General features: G+C 44.1%; 1 protein-coding gene across 3 annotated transcripts in view; it reads right to left on the reverse strand.

The window, feature by feature from the left end:
- Positions 1-3,040: 3,040 nt before the first annotated feature.
- Positions 3,041-18,974, reverse strand: part of MINDY3 (MINDY lysine 48 deubiquitinase 3) — a 154,560-nt gene continuing 138,626 nt past the window's right edge. For all 3 annotated transcript variants that reach the window (XM_040434557.1, XM_040434558.1, XM_040434560.1), the window contains 4 exons: positions 13,604-13,676; positions 10,577-10,664; positions 7,601-7,672; positions 3,041-3,530 (listed from right to left, as the gene is read on the reverse strand). In XM_040434557.1, coding sequence (XP_040290491.1) covers positions 3,384-3,530; positions 7,601-7,672; positions 10,577-10,664; positions 13,604-13,676 — 380 coding nt within the window. In that variant the 3' untranslated portion in view covers positions 3,041-3,383. The remainder of the gene's footprint in view (positions 3,531-7,600; positions 7,673-10,576; positions 10,665-13,603; positions 13,677-18,974) is intronic.

The following is an 18,974-nucleotide window of genomic DNA, read 5'->3' on the forward strand; positions in this document are numbered from 1 at the left end:
GACCACACGATATGCGCGCCGGTTCACAGCACAGCCGACAGCAGGAGGAAGACAGAGCGCGGGCAGCAAGGAGCGCCCGCGGTAAGTGGTTTATTTATTTTATTAAACATGAGGCAATAGGGGCTGATCTGAGACAATGAGGGCTAACATGACAGGCAATGGGGGCTGCTGGTGGCCAAAACGAGAGGCAATGGGGGCTACAGAGGACTGATATGAGGCAATGGGGGCTGCTGGTGGCCAAAATGAGAGGCAATGGGGGCTACAGAGGAATGATATGAGGCAATGGGGGCTGCTGGGGGCCAATATGAGAGGCAATTGGGGATACTGAGGACTGATATGAGGCAATGGGGGCCAATATGAGAGGCAATGGGGGATACTGAGGACTGATATGAGGCAATGGGGGCCAATATAAAAGGCAATAGGGGATACTGAGGACTGATATGTGGCAATGGGGGCTGCTGGTGGCCAAAATGAGAGGCAATGGGGGCTACAGAGGAATGATATGAGGCAATGGGGGCTGCTGGGGGCCAATATGAGAGGCAATTGGGGATACTGAGGACTGATATGAGGCAATGGGGGCCAATATAAAAGGCAATAGGGGATACTGAGGACTGATATGTGGCAATGGGGGCTGCTGGTGGCCAAAATGAGAGGCAATGGGGGCTACAGAGGAAAGATATGAGGCAATGGGGGCTGCTAGGGGCCAATATGAGAGGCAATGGGGGCTACAGATGAATGATATGAGGCAATGGGGGCTGCTGGGGGCCAATATGAGAGGCAATGGGGGATACTGAGGACTGATATGAGGCAATGGGGGCTGCTGGTGGCCAAAATGAGAGGCAATGGGGGCTACAGAGGAATGATATGAGGCAATGGGGGCTGCTGGGGGCCAATATGAGAGGCAATGGGGGATACTGAGGACTGATATGAGGCAATAGGGGCTACTGGGGGCCAATATGAGAGGCAATGGGGGATACTGAGGACTGATATGAGGCAATGGGGGCCAATATAAGAGGCAATTGGGGATACTGAGGACTGATATGAGGCAATGGGGGCCAATATGAGAGGCAATGGGGGATACTGAGGACTGATATGAGGCAATGGGGGCTGCCGGGGGCCAATATAAGAGGCAATGGGGGCTACAGAGGACTGATATGAGGAAATGGTGGCTGCTGGGGGCCAATATGAGAGGCAATGGGGGCTACAGAGGACTGATATGAGGCAATGGGGGCTGCTGGTGGCCAAAATGAGAGGCAATGGGGGCTACAGAGGAATGATATGAGGCAATGGGGGCTGCTGGGGGCCAATATGAGAGGCAATGGGGGATACTGAGGACTGATATGAGGCAATAGGGGCTACTGGGGGCCAATATGAGAGGCAATGGGGGATACTGAGGACTGATATGAGGCAATGGGGGCCAATATAAGAGGCAATTGGGGATACTGAGGACTGATATGAGGCAATGGGGGCCAATATGAGAGGCAATGGGGGATACTGAGGACTGATATGAGGCAATGGGGGCTGCCGGGGGCCAATATAAGAGGCAATGGGGGCTACAGAGGACTGATATGAGGAAATGGTGGCTGCTGGGGGCCAATATGAGAGGCAATGGGGGCTACAGAGGACTGATATGAGGCAATGGGGGCTGCTGGGGGCCAATATGAGAGGCAATGGGGGATACTGAGGACTGATATGAGGCAATGGGGGGTACTGAGGACTGATATGAGGCAATGGGGGCCAAAATGAGAGGCAATGGGGGATACTGAGGACTGATATGAGGCAATGGGGGCTACAGAGGGCTGATAGGAGGCAATGGGGGCTACTAAGGGCTGATAGGAGGCAATGGGGGCTGCTGGGGGATAATATGAGAGGCAATGGGGGATACTGAGGACTGATATGAGGCAATGGGGGCTACAGAGGGCTGATAGGAGGCAATGGGGGCTACTAAGGGCTGATATGAGGCAATGGGGGCTGCTGGGGGATAATATGAGAGGCAGTGGGGGCTGATATGAGGTCTGATTGGGGGTCATTCACATTGGGGTCTGAGCTGAGGTCTTGTTGGGGTCTTATTAACATTGGGGTCTGATTGGGGCTGTTATCTAAGGTCTGATCTGAGGTCTAATGAAAAAAAAAAAATATTATTGTCCTCCTCTAAAACCTAGGTGCATCTTATAGGGTGAAAAATACGGTAAGTAGTTACTAAAACAGACATGTCAGGAGAGGGGACGGGTCCTCTTTAAATTAGTATTTTCACCAATTATAAAGTGACAGCCTAGAGCTCGGATAGGACTTTATAATAGGCGGCAGTCCAACCTCTGCGACCGCCCAAGGATCCTGAGAATGAGGACACCCCCTTTAAGGATCATTACTCACAAGATACAGTAACATTATTCTGTTTTATGCTTTTTGCCATCAATTCAAAATTAATACAAGGATTATTAATCAGCATCATAAAACATATCCCTCCCATTATGAGTAGTTCGGCACGTGTAGATAATAATTTGCCGGTGTCTCGCACAGCGTGTATTACCATTTCAGACTTAGAATGAGAAAGTATGTTTGGATGAAGCAACATATAGTATGAAAACTGCATATTGGGGCCTGAAAACATTTTTGCATTCTCCTTACAACGGCAACATTTGCATGCCCTGTGGTTCTACTAAACCGGACCCTATGGTGAGCTAAGTCCTTTTCAGTAGAATCCTGGAAGTTCCAGGTTTTGCAGCCATAACACAGATGGTAGAATACATGTACATCAGACTTATAGGAGATTTTCCCAGGCTTTTGATAGGATATACCGTCACTTTATTATTAGTGGAGGTGTGACCTCTGGGACCCTCATGAGCCTGAGAATGAAGGGGGCAGAGCACTAGTTTAGACAGGTAGTCCCATTCACTTGAATAGGGCAAGGCTGCAGTTCTCTGTGAAGGAGGTGCAGCTCTAGACTAGCCCTTTATTCTCAGTTTGGGTAGGCGTCCAGAGGTTCCCCCATCACCGATCAAGTGAAGTCCTATTCTGGCAATAATACATCACTTAGTAATATGGGAATATCCCTTTAATTGCATTCAGAAAATGTCTGATTTGGGTTAAGTCACATGACGCAAAGTATCCGTATCACAATCGCATAACTAATACTTATTGTCCACCGGTTATATATTCTGTCCTCCATAGAGGATAATGGCGCCCCCTTAGAAAAAACACCAAGAAGACAGAAGAATACAAATGGCGTAAAGAAGATGAGCTGCGCCCTGTATATACATTATACTGTAGTTTATGTATTGATCGACCCCAAGACAGAAGATTTCAAGTTCGTAGTAAATAGATCGCGTCCCGTAAAACAGCCTCTTTAGAAGGGAATTTTAATTGGTCCGAAACTCGGAGAGTCAGTTTAATGATGGCGGCCGGTCCGTGTTCCAGAGAAGCTCTACGTACGGCCATTTGGTCTGTAGACAGCGTTTGATGGGGGTGTCGTCCGTCTGCAGTCTGGGGTCTTCGAAACCCATGACAGCGGTGCCTTCAATGTAAGCGACCTTAATAATACAAAAGCATAGAGACAATATAAATATTACACATAATGCAGGAAAAATACCATTAAAAGTAAATAAATAAAAAAAAAATCAAAATTTTTTAAAATTAACATTTCATTTTTTACTTAGTTTTTCTGCATAGTAACAGTTGGAGTGTATTGGATTAGAAAAACATGACTGTTTCACCCCCCCCCCCACCCTGCATTTTAAGGCCCCGTTCACATGGATTTTTTGCCGGTGGATTTAGAGCGGATTCTGCACCAAAAAGCCCCTGGCGGCTGTGGCGAGTCCACTTCCCATTGTTTTCAATGTGAGGTTGCGCTGCAGTTCACGCGGCTGTGCTAGGAAAATATGGCGGACGTCTGCTCGCGGTTTACCTCCATTCAGTGGGAACACCAGAGGGGTTTCTGCTGCGGAACACGTGGTGGATTTTGCATGTCCATAATCTGCTGTGTGAACGGGGCTTTATTCAGGGCTGTATCTGCTACTAAGCTGCAATAACCGATAAAGAATGGTGGCGCTGTCTGTGTAAGAAAGCATCCATGTTTCTCTCACCTCATGTAAGTATCATACACCATAAACATGACAATGCATGGCACCAGAATGCAGACAGTGTTATTGCTTATTAGGTACCACATTTTGGACTGTATCCCCCCCTGCGAAAGCATTGAAAATATACTTTCATCCCAAAGTATTGAAAGAATTATCCAAGATTTCTTCCAAAACACAGCGCCACACCTATCCACAGGTTGCATCTGGTACTGCAGCTCAGCTCTACTAAAGTGAATGAAGTCTTGAGCTGCAATACCACACACAACCTGTGACCAGGGGTGGCGCCTTTTTTGGTAGAAAGCAGCCATATTTTACCGATTTTGAACAACCCTTTTAAAGCTTTATTGAGAGCCATAAAATATAGATCCAAGATATAGAAGCCCTGAAATGCAGTTTTCCACAGAATCACTGCCCCTAGTGGTTAACTTATGACTAGCGTGTAGAACCCTGATGTCCTCCAGGCCCAGGTCCACATTTTGTAGAGTTGTCTGTTGTGACAAGCACCTTCACCAGGTATTTCCAACTTCTGAATGACATCTTAACGCAAATGGGTGTTCACAAGGCTGACACACGAGAGCAAACCATGGTCTGGACCAAGATGGACGCTTTGAGCCGATTGGAACGTTGGTTGCTCTTGGACTTGATGGCCAATAAACATGGACAGTGTTAGTGTAAAGTATAACACACAGCATCCAGCACTGGCAAATAGGTGATAATCACAGCTCGCCTCCTCCCCCTCACCGCAAAATCACCTTTGCACAGGTCATAAAGCATGCCCACAACACTCTTGCATCAAATTATCATCAGAGACAGGATTACAAAGATAGTAACACTGCTTATATAACATCTGCATATTCTGCAGCACTGTAAAGAAGTTATTTACTGTCCCCGATGGGTCTAACAACCTAAAGTTGCTTTATGCTCTGTATGTTTTTAGGGTGTGGAGGAAAACCACACAGAACAGGGAGAACAATACAATTCACACCATGCTAAACTGCTGACAGCACCTGGTAGAGGCTGGAGAGAGCAGGACAAAACATATCCTTTGTGGGGCTCTTATCAGGAGTAGCGTGAATATGAGCTTGTATTCTGCGCGGCTCTGCTCAAGTGCCCTGAGGGGGAGCTGCACTGAGAAACTGCGCTGAGCTGCTTTACAGCCTTTCCCCTCTGAATGGCGGCTGTGGCGGTCTCCTGGTTGGAAGCTACAGATGTCACTCAGAGCAGAGGGGAGGGGCTGTAAAGCAGCTCAATGCAGAGGGCACTTCAAAGTGAAGCTCAAGCTCCAGGGCAGAACCTGGCAGACTAAAAATTCATATTCTCACTGCCCCTTATAATAACAGCTCCACAAAAGGTATGTTTGTACTGCTTCCCTCCCTTAGCTCCTACCTGGTGCTGTCAGCAGTTTAGCATGGTCGGAACTGCTGGCAGACCCTCTATATTATAGATTTCAGTAGGTCCGCTTTCTGTATGGATACAGACACACTAGTGAGGGGAGTGACAAAGTGCTTTCTTCTGTATGTTTTCCAGATTTCTTCTGTAACATGGACTAAATATTCTGTTACATTCTTAATCATCTGAAGGATGACGTCTGAGCAAAGGAATGAGAATGGGAAAAAAAAAAAGCCAAATAAATGCAGCGCCAGTGTCACATCACAGTCACTCCTGTGCCGCTCCTGTTTATTTCTTCCAGTTGTCACGGTTACAGCATCACATAATCGTTTATGCGCTGGAATGTAGCACTGCAGCAGAGCCCCAGCCATCGTTAAAGGGGGATGTTCATGAAACTACGACCCCCCCTCCCTTCCCCCACCCATAAGATTGAGTGCACATTATCCTAAATCCGGCAGTGGTGCGCTGGAGGCATCGTCTCCTGTCTTATTGGAAACATCCAAGATGTCTTTGAGAGGCGACCCGTCTGTGAGAGCAGGGGCTGTCATCATGTACAATGGAGAAGTGTGACCAGAGCCTGAAATGCGTTAGTCCGCAAGGTGCGCAGCAGCTTCACCCAGGGTCGGGCATGTACAACTACTGCTCCATCCTGAGGCATGATGGGAATTTTTTTTTTTTCCTCTTGGCACAAACCCAATGAATGTTTTTTTTTTTTTTTTAAACCAATGGGATCGATGACATTAAAGGGGCCTCCACAGGAATAGAGAAAGAGACCCACTTATTTTCAGAAACAGCGCCACATCTGTCCATGGGTTACGTCTGGTATTGCAGCTCAGCTCTATTAAAGTGGATGGGGTCGGGCTGCAATACCACATACAGCCATGTTTTTTATTTTTTTCCCCCCGAATCCTGGACCACCCCTTTAGGGGTGTCTCAGTATCAGTGGGTTGAACATGCAATGGTCAGTTGTTAATTTCCACCTGAACAGGTAAGCGGGATCCACTCTTCACAACGGAGAGGTGAAAGTCCTGAGAAAGGGATCCCGCTCTATGCCCGCTCTATGACATTTGTATTTTGTCTCACTAAGGCCTCATCCATAAAATATGGATACCGCCCGTGTTGCATCCACATTTTTGGCGGACCCATTGACTTTAATGGGTCCGCATTTTACATCCAAGTATAGCACATGTTCTATCCTTTTGCGGAACGGACATACGGATACGGAAAGCTCATGGATCATCATTTTCCGCAGCCATATGTATATTCTGCAAAGTGCGGATCATGGACCCGCAAGTCAATGGATCTGCAAAATAACAAGAGGGTGGCACATGGAGCACATCCGTATTTGTGGAACGCAAAACGGATAAAGTTGTGTGCATGAGGCCTAAGATAATCCATTACCAAATACCCTATTGGGTCTGACTACCGGCAGCAATCACCTGCAGCGGGCCCTACGTTTCCCCTGCGAGCACTACAGGGGAAACATAGGTATACCTTTCAACTGTCCCAGTTTTTGCTGGATTGCCCACCAAGTGGATGGGGCTTATGTAAATATGCATGAAAGTGGGTGTTCAGGGGAGTTATGGGCAAATCGGCGGGGGGTTTAATAGTGTCCCATTAATGAGGATGGACATTTTAGGAAGTATGCATGCGGCTAGCCACAGCTTGTCCTGCCTTCAGCATTGGTTACTGCATGCAAGAACAGCGTCAGGTGAGAGGTTGTCAGCCATCAAACTCTATTTACACCACTGTAATAAAAAAAAAAATGACATCCTGACGCTACGATCTCACTTTTTTTTTTTTCAAAGAAATGAGCAAAAAAAGGAGAAACATAACCCACAGCAACCAGCGTTCGTAATCTGATGGATAGCCGAGGTTAGCAGCAATCATTCATACATTTCCTGCACAACTCCGTACGGCTCGGCTGTAAAACTCGCCCCCACAGAGTCCTAACTGTGAAATTCTTCCAAGGAAAAATGAGAGGAAACACAAGAATGTAACGGGGAGAGATAAGAACGTGTGATGACACAGAGCAGGAGGCTGATGACTTGCAGAGCCCGCCAGACACGTCCGAGGAGGAGAATCATTCTAATGGACATGTCAGCCCGGCAAACAGTCCACGCGGGACTTACCTTCTCGTAATGATTGGACTGCCGCAATCCATTATAATGGTACACGCTAAAGGATTCTGGGATTTTTGAACCCTAAAAGTTAAAAAGAAAAACAAAACAAACAAAGATTAAGCACCAGTTTCGGTAGCGGATCTTGATCACTATTTAAACTCCTCCCATAAAGAAGGCCACGCCCACTTTAAAGGGTAATCATTTCATAAAATACTTGTGATAGTGACAGGTGAGAAGTTTAGATCAGAGGAGGCCCGGGGGGGGGGGGGTTCAGACCCTCACTGACCAATGAAATGAAAGGCAGAGGAGCTCTTCTCGAGGTCCAGGTCTCCTCGAAGAATCTACAGACTCACATGATTTCTACATCAGAAACTCTGCAACCAAAGCCGTTCACAGCCAATGCGGTCAGTTTATTGATGAGTGGGGGCCTCATTTACGTTTTTTTTTTCTTCTAACGGTATAACCACACGGCTGTAGTCGAGTACTGTGCCACCGGCTCTTGTTAAAGGGCATCTGTCAGCAGTTTTGAACCTATGACACTGGCAGACCTGTTACATGTGCGCTTGGCAGCTGAAGACATCTGTGTTAGTCCCATGTTCATATGTGTCCGCATGGCTGAGAAAAATTAAGTTTTAAAATATGCAAATGAGCCTCTAGGAGCAACAGGGGCGTTGCCATTACACCTAAAGGCTTCACGTTCTCTGCAAATGCCGCACCCTCTGCACTTTGACAGGACCAGATGATCACATTTTCACCGCCTGACCCTGTCAATCAAAGTGCAGAGGGTGCAGCAGTTGTAGAGAGAGCAGAGCCTCTAGGAGTAACGGCAACGCCCCCATTGCTCCTAGAGGCTCATTTGCATATATTAAAACATTGTTTTTATCAGCAATGCGGGCACATATGAACATGGGACCAACACAGATGTCTTCAGCTGCCAAGTGCACATGTAACAGGTCAGCCGGTGTCATAGGTACAAAACTGCTGACAGATGCCCTTTATTCTTCCTACTGCATCTCCATTGTATGAGATTTCAAATAAATATTGCCATACTGCAGTCTTGTACTTTCTATAATTTTTCTCCTACTTTGAGCTAACTTACTTTTAGTATTTTAGCCAAAAGCAGAGGACAGATAGAAAGGTAGATAACCTCATAATCAGACTACATATGGGTTGTTGTCTGTTACCATGGAGACACATAGGGCCAGATTTATCATTACACTTATATCTTATTTGGCAAAGTCAGATTTATTAATGGACCTTTAATACTGTGATAAATGTGGTTTGACGGTAGCAGTTTATCCTTCAGTAAGCGGCTTTAGTCGCACGTCTTTACGAAAAAGTCGCACGTTCTATTGAAAAGTCGCATTTAAATACTCAAACGTTTGCATATGTTATAGATAAAAAGTCGCACGTTTATAGATTTCTGACAGTAAAGTCCCAAGATTTACTTCATTATCAGTTGCACCTAAGAGAACATGGCAAACATGGACCCATCTTTGATGACAGATCTTTTTGCCAAATTTCTTTAACAAAATGATGGTCCTCAGTAATGCAGGCATTTAAATACTGATTCATCTTCCAGCCAAAGTAATCTACCTGCAAACAATTCTAGATCAATCACCTGATTTAGAAGAATTAGAAAATATAGATTCACCTGAAAATACGTTACCAGACAAATCTGATGAAAAAAAGAAGGAAAAAGAAGAATTTCACAGAAGAAAAAAAAAATATTAGTTGAAAAGGTAAAAAAAAGGAATCAGTTAAAAAAGTGTAATAAGTGTGTATAGTGTAATATTTAAATGTGTCCCTTTTCAACATCCATTGTGTCATCTGTTCGTGGGACCGCCGCATGCGGATATAGGACCCGGTCACTTTAAATGTGGTCTGCGATACCCATCCGACTGTCCACACTGGTAAAAAATAGTGCACGCCTGATTTTTTTGGTGGTGGAGAGGCATGGATAGAAAAACCAACTCCAACTCCGTAGTGCTTCCGTGAGCTTTTAATCCGTGCCTGCACCGCATTTCCCGGATTGCGGATCCATTGAAGACATTGGGTCCATATCAGTGGTCTGTGGTGCACATTATTAATTCAAGTAAAAAAATGAAAACAAATTAATTTATTTTGAATAAAATTCAACATTTTTAAAAGGTAAAAAGATAAAAAAAAAAAGGTAAAAAGAGTCTTCTGTTTGATGCCAATGTAATAAGCGCAGGACACATATATATATATATATATATATATATATATAATATATATAACGTTCCCAACATAAGCATGGTCCTCCCTGGAGTGAAATTGCACAATTTTTTCAACTTTTTTGAATTGTCACAATAGTAAATCTGTCTAGAGATTTACATAAGAAAACACACCCACTTTCAGAAAACTGGCGAGCATAGGGCAGAGCCAAAAAAGTCGCAAATTTTTGCGCAGTTTTACCGATTGTGCTAAATATATTGCAACTTTTTCACGCCATAAATTTTACTTTAGCTAATGATAAATCTGGCCCATAGACCGCATAGGACCTGTAGAAACAAAACGTAGGAAATGTTTAATTGGCACCAATTGCAAATTAGTTACATTTTATACGCATAGGCAGAGCCTTCAAATAAGTAAGATAGATACATAGATAATAGATAGATAATAGATAGATAGATAGATATGAGATAGATAGATAGATAATAGATAGATGATATATAATAGATACATAGATAATAGATGATAGATATGAGATAGATAAGTATTAGAGATAGATGATAGATATGAGATTATAGAGATAGATAGATAATAGATAGATAATAGATAGATACATAGATAATAGATGATGGATAAATATTAGAGATAGATGATAGATATGAGATTATAGAGATAGATAGATAAGTAGATAGATGGAATATTATCTTCTGTATGTAAGGGATGTTATTCTGCACACATACCGCAGTACCCAGTAATTATGGAGATCACATAAGCACTTGCACACAGTACCTGCTCAGGGAAAAATTCCTGGAGAAACGGGCCCAGTAATATGATCCCAAGACCTTCTGGGTCTAATTTGGTCTTCATGAGGTTTACACTAGAAAACATTGGAAATCAAACAATAAGCAGGGAAGCTGTGCCTCGCCGCGTTCCTGAGATACGTGGTCCTGCACTGTGTGTCTCTGCCAATGAATGCGCGTCTATTTTGGGAATGCAGGACACATTCATCTAAATTGCATTCGCCCAAAAGGGGTTTATTTTCAGACTGCATAATCTTATGATTAAAACCAAAACAGTAATGGTAATTTTTTCGGGAGACAGAACCTTATTAGGAAAACATTTCTAAAAACAGAGAGTGTAGTAAGCGAGCCCAGGGCTGGAAACTCGACACGAGCCGAGGGCAGCGAGCCAAGGGCTGGTGTTACTGTGTATGTAGAGGGGCACGTTCACATGGAGCTTTTTGGAGCCGGTTTTGGCGCATTTTCTGCACAGATTCAACACCAAAGTACGCCTCCAAACAGCACCCCGTTCATTTCAATGGGAAACAGCACCTGAGGGGTTAACTGCCGCTGATCGCAGCTCCCTGTCATAGAGGTCGGGTGCTGGCTATGTGATTCTGCCGCCGGCACCCGCCTCCAGTATCTGATTTAAATGTTAATTATCTTCATTGGTGGCGCAGTGGCCACAGCTCCTATCTCCTCTCATTGGTGGTAGTAGCAGCAGAGGCACCCGGGAGCGGTGGGGAGGAGAGAGAGACTACTTATCCCCTGTGCTGCTGAGGAGAACATGAGCACGCTCCATGTTCTCTGATACTAGCCTAGTATCGGTAAAAGGCAAATCCAGGTATCGAATTGATACCGGTACAAAAGTATCGATTGGGTATTGAAAATTAGATACCTGATGCAACCCTACATTATACACTGTTTGCTTCCAGGGGTTATGACCATCCTGTGGAGGTGGTCGTTCTTGTACACTGTAGGAAAAAGCGCTGGCCTATGCTCACTCCCTCGGTCGTGCCACCAGGGAGGGCGGTGCCTTTTACTATAGTGTGATAGAACATAAATCAAGCCAGCATAGGAGGCAATATGGACAATCACAATACATTAGTAAGTGCCTTGTATTAACCTTTACTATATGATAAATGCCCTTTAACCCTTGGGCAAACACAAGCTGGAAGTCATTTGGGACCACAATGGGCCTGATATATGAAAACGATGGCACTGTGGGGGTCATAGAAATAAAAAATTAAAAAAAATTCACTGTGACATAGAAAGTCTCCGTTCTGCTTCTGGTCCCCAGCTGACCTTTCCAGAATCCTCATGAAATGCAAAAACAAGAGCGGTAGATTAAGATCAGACATGGAAACATCGGTCTAGGTGGGTCAAGCGGTTATCTTGGGTTCCTGAAAACGTTCATTTGAGAATAAACGTTGGGAATTTATCTGTCCATCTGATAACGACAATGCCGCATGAGGAACCCGTGAGAATCTGAGATCATTCACATAACCCTAGAAGGGGGGGGCATTTGCTTGCTGTAAGCACAGGTCACATATGGCTCGCCTGGGTCTATTGTCAGCCATGTATTTACACAAACTTCAGTGCATCATGTGCAATTCATCTTCAGGTATTTACAAAAACCACCAAAGATTTATTTCTCACGTTCCCCTTCTTTTAATTAAAGGCACATTTTTTGTTTAGAAAAAAACATAAAATATATAAAATGACAAAAAAAAAGAAAATAGTCTCTGGAATATAAAATTACCAGAACATCAGATTTATGAACTGAACGGCAAAAATATAAATATTTATTTGTACGAGATGATAAAAAAAGATGCAGCAGTGAATCCCACATTAACTTGGATGAATCAACGGTAACATTAAAAGTGAACGACCGGCTTTCGGTCTAACATTAGCTGGGGAACGAACATCAAATATACCCGGTACCTAGTTAGGCGACTTTCACACCAGCATTTTTGCTGGATCCGTCATGGATCAGCAAAAACGCTTCCGTCATAATAATACAACTGTCTGCATTAGTTATGAACGGATCCGGTTGTATTATCTTTAACATAGCCAGGACGGATCCGTCTCTAAACCCATTGTAAGTCAATGGGGGACGGATAAGTTTTCTTTTGTGTCTGAGAAAACGGATCCGTCCCCATTGACTTACATCCTTCCTGCTCCGCACCACATCGCGGACAGAAAAACGCTGCTTGCAGCGTTACTCTGTCCATGATGGGAACGCATCCAAACGGAACGGAATGCATTCTGGTGCCCGCTGTTCCGTTTAGTTCAGTTTTGTCCCCATTGACAATGAATGGGGACAAAACATAAGCATTTTCCTCCGCTACTGAGATTCTATGACCGATCTTAATAGCGGAAAGGGAAAGCCCAAGTGTGAAAGTAGCCTTACTGTGCCACTGATTCATCAGGGTGCTCTTTCCCATAACGTGGCTGCTTTCTCTTCAGTGTGCAGCGGTAGTCTGAGACACGCCTCTTCCCTTGGATGCACCGGCAGAGTTGATCGATGCACGAATGGCGGGTCTCAGACTCCCCTGTGCACACGGTGGGATGTGCACTCTACACAGGGTTGTCTCAGACACTCTGCCCATTATGACCACTTCTGCATCCGTGGGGGGGTGGCAGTGTCTTAGACTACCGCTGCACGTTGTACATAGGGTCACTCGAGAAGTTGGCGGCTATCTTAGGTGAACGACAAGAGGCTGGGGAATCTGCAAATCTGCCGCACAATAAGTCTAAAAGAGGCCACCTGGTAAATACACCAGCTATGCATTCCCCAGCTCATGTTACAGTAACAGTATGCTATCCATGGCGTCAATATCAGATCGCTGGGGTTCCGCATCTTTGCACCCTCACCGATTAACTGTTTAGTGACCCTTTTAATGTTTACATCGCTCTGTACCCAGGAATTTCGGCTGGTGCTAGCCATACTTTAAGGGTATAGTCATCACATGGGCTACGTAAAACTAGTCGTAAAACGTGACGATGTTTTCTATATGTCTAATTCTGCACTTACTATTCAGGTTCTGACACAAGATCCAGCGCTTTCATGACGTCTTCAAGCAAAGCATCAGGAATGAAGCCATTATCTAAATAAAAAGAAACATATATGAATTAGTTGGTGATCAAATGCTATCCAGCTGTTAAATACAAATTTGATTTTATAAACACAAACAGTAAAAAAATAAAATGAATAAAAGAATTAAAATACTTAAAAAAAAAAAAAATGTACAAAACCACTTGTCACCTACTGTACAATCTGAATCTGCTGCAGAAAATTTCTACGGCAATTCCACATGACTCCGCAGGGAAATCCGCACCAAATTGTGCAGATTTACTTGTGAATTTCACCTGCAGAAAATAGGTGAGTGGAGAAAACAAAAATACAGAATACACTCCCCTCTCCTCTCGGAACAACCTGCCCTTCTGGGGTCTCTTCTTTCTATGTGACGACTAAAGCTTCTGATTGGCTCTAACAGCTGCACATTACGAGACATCATCACCCGAGGCCGGTTGTACAGAGACAGGCAAAAAAAAAGTCAGGGAAGCACCAGGGGAGTTACCGTGGCTCCTCCACAAATCTGTTGTAGTGCCCAATGATTATTATTTACAATAAAATCCCACCAGGAAGAGAACCAACTCAACCACGCCACCTTATATTCCCTTGTCAAATCTCGGGGGATTCTGACTCACAGGGAACCACTTGCACAAGGTGGTGCTAGCGAGATGGTTCTCTTCCTCGGGAGATACCTCTTTGCATATTCTTTTCCCATGGAGCACTGCCAATAAGTCTCGATACCAGTAAGTCTCCATACAAGACTGGTCTCTTCAAGGAGATCCAGTACCCTGCCTAAGCAACATAAAATAATGCAGCTACTAACAATAGTTCTTCAAATTATTTCCGAAGTAATAAGCAATGACACATGGTTAAGAAGCAATTTCCAGCAGTGAGAAGTGGACGTCCTGAAGGCGATCACAGTGTCTCCAAGTTTGGTGTGGCGGAATGATGGGGCACGCGACATGTGGTCTGGGCATCCTCCCCCGTCAGTGGTTTACATCTACAGGCTGTTTATGGGGGAGAACAAAGCTTGTTGTGACTAGGAACCGGACCAGCTGTTGGAGAGCATGGATGACTTTTACCTACACGACCATGTGTTCCTCCTCTCCAACTCGGGACAAACAAGCCACGATGCGGTCACCCGGCTATCAGAGACAAATTGTGGGTCCTGTCAGGAGGAAAACCTCTCTGGAACATGCAATGTTAATGACACACTGCTACGGTGTGAGTGTTGCCAGATGTGCAGGCTTCATCAGTGCTAGTCATGATTTGCATTAAGGAGAAGAACATTATGCAGACCTTCATACAGAAGCCTATAGCATTACTGCCCGGGGACCAAATGGATTCCATGCCTCAAATGTACTTCTGTCCATTAATTATAGTTGTGCCTGCAGAGGACGGCATACAGGCAAATCGAGAACAGGGTCTCCACTGGGAGTGAAGACAGACCCTTGAAAAGTATGGACTTTGGAGTAAAGGAAAAAATAAAAATCAAAAACATTCTGTGCTGAGTAGTGTTGAGCGAACTTGTGTTTTAAGTTCGGCGTCTAAAGTTCGAGTTCAGGTTATCGAAGTATCCCGTTATGGATTCTAAATTCCGTTATGGTCCGTGGTAGCGGAATCCATAATTGGATACTTCGATAACCCGAACTTTAGACGCCGAACTTAAAACACAAGTTCGCTCAACACTAGTGCCGAGTCAAATCTGAAATTGACTTATTTTGCACAATGGACAATTCCCACTGAAAAATCACAATCATTTCACTATTTTAAACTTCCCCATGGGTTTGTTCTCCGGTATGTATCTCCTTATATGAGCTACTTTGGAGAGCCACCAATAATTAGGGGCTATGCCTCTATATTACACACTGCCATTTGCATTAGTAACTGCTTGTAATACCACATATCTCCTGCAGGGGGAAATGATCAGCCAATAGAATCTTCAGAAGCTGGGCCTGTAGCGATCAAGTGATCTCCTCCACAGCTTGCAGAGCAATATACAGCCGACGCCTGCCTGCATCATTCCCAGGCAAAAAATGTTTTTTACATCAGCATATTCTGACCCCCATAACCTTTTTAGAGTTATATCTACTGAGCTGTGTGGGGCTCATTTTTTGCGGGACAATCTGTAGTTTTTATTGATACCATTTTGGAGTATGTGTGACTTTTTGATCACATTTTATTACTTTTTTTGGGTAGGAGAAGCAATGAAAAAATGGCAAATTGGCCATTTTGACCCTTTTTTCCATTACTCCATTCGCCGTATTGGAGAAATATTTTTATATTTTAATAGTATGGGCGTTTTCGGTCACGGTGATACCCATGATGTTCAAATTTTTTTTATTTATGCATTTATTTTTTTATTATACGGAAAGGGGGTGATTTAAACTTTTATATATTTTTTATATATTTTTTTAACTTTTTTGTAATGATTTTGAAGCTTGTATTTGAGCGCACAAAATCAATTTTTTATTTTTGAACAATGATGGATTTTTTAAATGCATTTATTACTGACTATTGCTCATTTCTTATATTTGCCTGCCACCTCTTGGCCAAAATAAGAATTGCAACTTCAATGCCCTCAGCCTCTTCAGTGAGGCGGAGTGCATTCAAACCAATTACTGGCATCCTTATTGGCCACAGAGGATGCCGGTAAGAAGCCTGAAAGCGCGAGCTTCCAGGTTTTTCACCCTTTAGATGCTGTGATCTCACTTGATCACAACATCTAAAAGGTTTTAATTACCGCGATCAGCATTATTGCCAGTCTTGGTAATTAGCCACGGGTCCCTGCTGTTTGAAACAGCGGAGACCCACCGGCCCTGACGCCCGCTGCACGGGCGAGCGGGCTGGTAGCGAAAGGGTTAAAGGGGTTGTACACGTTTGGTGGTGGTGTTTGCCAAACCCCCCCTTGTGGGCAGACCTGCGAAGAGAAGCATACTTACCTGCTTCCCAACACTGGCTCCCTCCCTCTCTGGACTCTGCTGCTCCACTCGGGACCCGGAATGTAAAGATAAGGTTTGACACCGCTGCAGTCAATCGCTGGTCCCAGCGGTGACCGGCTCCCCTTGCATTACGTGACCATTTGACATGACACAAAAGGAAGCTGGTCAATGCAGCGGCGTCAAACCGAAAGTTTACATTCAGGAACCTGAGAAGAACAGCAGGGAACGGGAGGGTTATCCCATTTTGTCTTTAATTAGTGGAAGTATCAAAGTGGATGCCAGATTACGAGAATCTTATATACGTACTAGCTGAAGGAGCCGGCTTTGCACGGGTATATTTCATTTAATGTTTGTGTGTGTTGTAAAAAGATATCAACACTATCCATTTTTTTTTAAAAGGAAAATATATTACCATCCAAAAGGTTATTCCATCATGAAATAAAGATTCATTTTTTTAATTATGTAGAATAAGGCTGTACGTAGACTCCCATATTGTTGAATGGATTAGGCAGTGGCTGAGGGACAGACAACAGAGGGTTGTAGTCAATGGAGTATATTCAGACCAAGGTCTTGTTACCAGTGGGGTACCTCAGGGATCTGTTCTGGGACCCATATTGTTTAATATCTTTATCAGCGAAATTGCAGAAGGCCTCGATGGTAAGGTGTGTCTTTTTGCTGATGACACAAAGATTTGTAACAGGGTTGATGTTCCTGGAGGGATACACCAAATGGGAAAGGATTTAGGAAAACTAGAGGAATGGTCAAAAATCTGGCAACTAAAATGTAATGTTGATAAGTGCAAGATAATGCGCCTGGGTCGTAAAAACCCAAGAGCAGAATATAAAATCAGTGATACAGTCCTAATCTCCGTATCTGAGGAAAGGGATTTAGGGGTCATTATTTCAGAAGACTTAAAGGTAGGCAGACAATGTCATAGAGCAGCAGGAAATGCTAGCAGAATGCTTGGGTGTATAGGGAGAGGCATTACCAGTAGAAAGAGGAAGGTGCTCATGCCGCTCTACAGAGCACTAGTGAGACCTCATTTGGAGTATTGTACTCAGTACTGGAGACCATATCTCCAGAAGGATATTGATACTTTGGAGAGAGTTCAGAGAAGAGCTACTAAACTGGTACATGGATTGCAGGATAAAACTTACCAGGAAAGATTAAAGGACCTTAACATGTATAGCTTGGAAGAAAGACGAGACAGAGGGGATATGATAGAAACTTTTAAATACATAAAGGGAATTAACAAGGTAAAAGAGGAGAGAATATTTAAAAGAAGAAAAACTGCTACAAGAGGACATAGTTTTAAATTAGAGGGGCAAAGGTTTAAAAGTAATATCATGAAGTATTACTTTACTGAGAGAGTAGTGGATGCATGGAATAGCCTTCCTGCAGAAGTGGTAGCTGCAAATACAGTGAAGGAGTTTAGGCATGCATGGGATAGGCATAAGGCCATCCTTCATATAAGATAGGGCCAGGGGCTATCCATCGTATTCAGTGTATTGGGCAGACTAGATGGGCCAAATGGTTCTTATCTGCCGACACATTCTATGTTTCTATATGTGTAATTTTTTTGGTAAATAAATTCCATTAATCCATTCACAATGTCCTGCTCTTCCAGAGGTTTTTGTAAGATTATTGGGCAGTTTCTCTGCCTACAAGATATTATCACAGATGCTTGGTTTACTTTTGCAGTTCTCAAAACTGAATTTGACTCCGCAGAGATCACAGGCCTCTTCTTCACAGCAAAAATGTTATAACATGAACAGAGTTGAGAAAAATACCTTAATCCTAACTTCTACAAACCTATGGATGCAGAATCAACCTAATCAAACTAATATGAAAAGTTGTTTAAATCTTCATCTACTTGCATATTATAAGTTATACCAGCAAGAATTAGTCTTTATGTAGAAAACTATGATTTAAATCAAGCCTTACTGACACTATCCACTATAACAGTGACATCTACAGCCCCCCACCCCCTTAACAGTGACCTCCACAGCCCCCCACCCCTTAACACTGATCCCCCACCCCTTAAAATTGGACCTCCACAGCAGCCCACCCCCTTAACTTTGACCTTTATAGCAGCCTTCTCCTTTAACAGTGACTTTCACAGCACACCACCCCCTTGACAGTGACCTCAACAGGCGTCCGCCGCCTTAACAGTGGCCTTTACAGCAATCTGCCCCTTAACACTGACCTCCATAGCGGACCATCCCCTTAACTGTGACCTCCACAGCAGCCTGCCCCTAGGGTGGCCAGAGGTCCAGTTTTAGTCCGGACAGTCCGGCTTTCAGACTCTCTGTCCTCCGTCTGGCGCAGGGCCTAGACGGACACAGAGATGTCCTTTTGAACAGCTCACTCTCAGACAGCAGCACTGT

Source organism: Bufo bufo, chromosome 5 (genome assembly GCF_905171765.1).
Source record: "Bufo bufo chromosome 5, aBufBuf1.1, whole genome shotgun sequence".
Taxonomy (NCBI): Eukaryota; Metazoa; Chordata; class Amphibia; order Anura; family Bufonidae; genus Bufo; species Bufo bufo.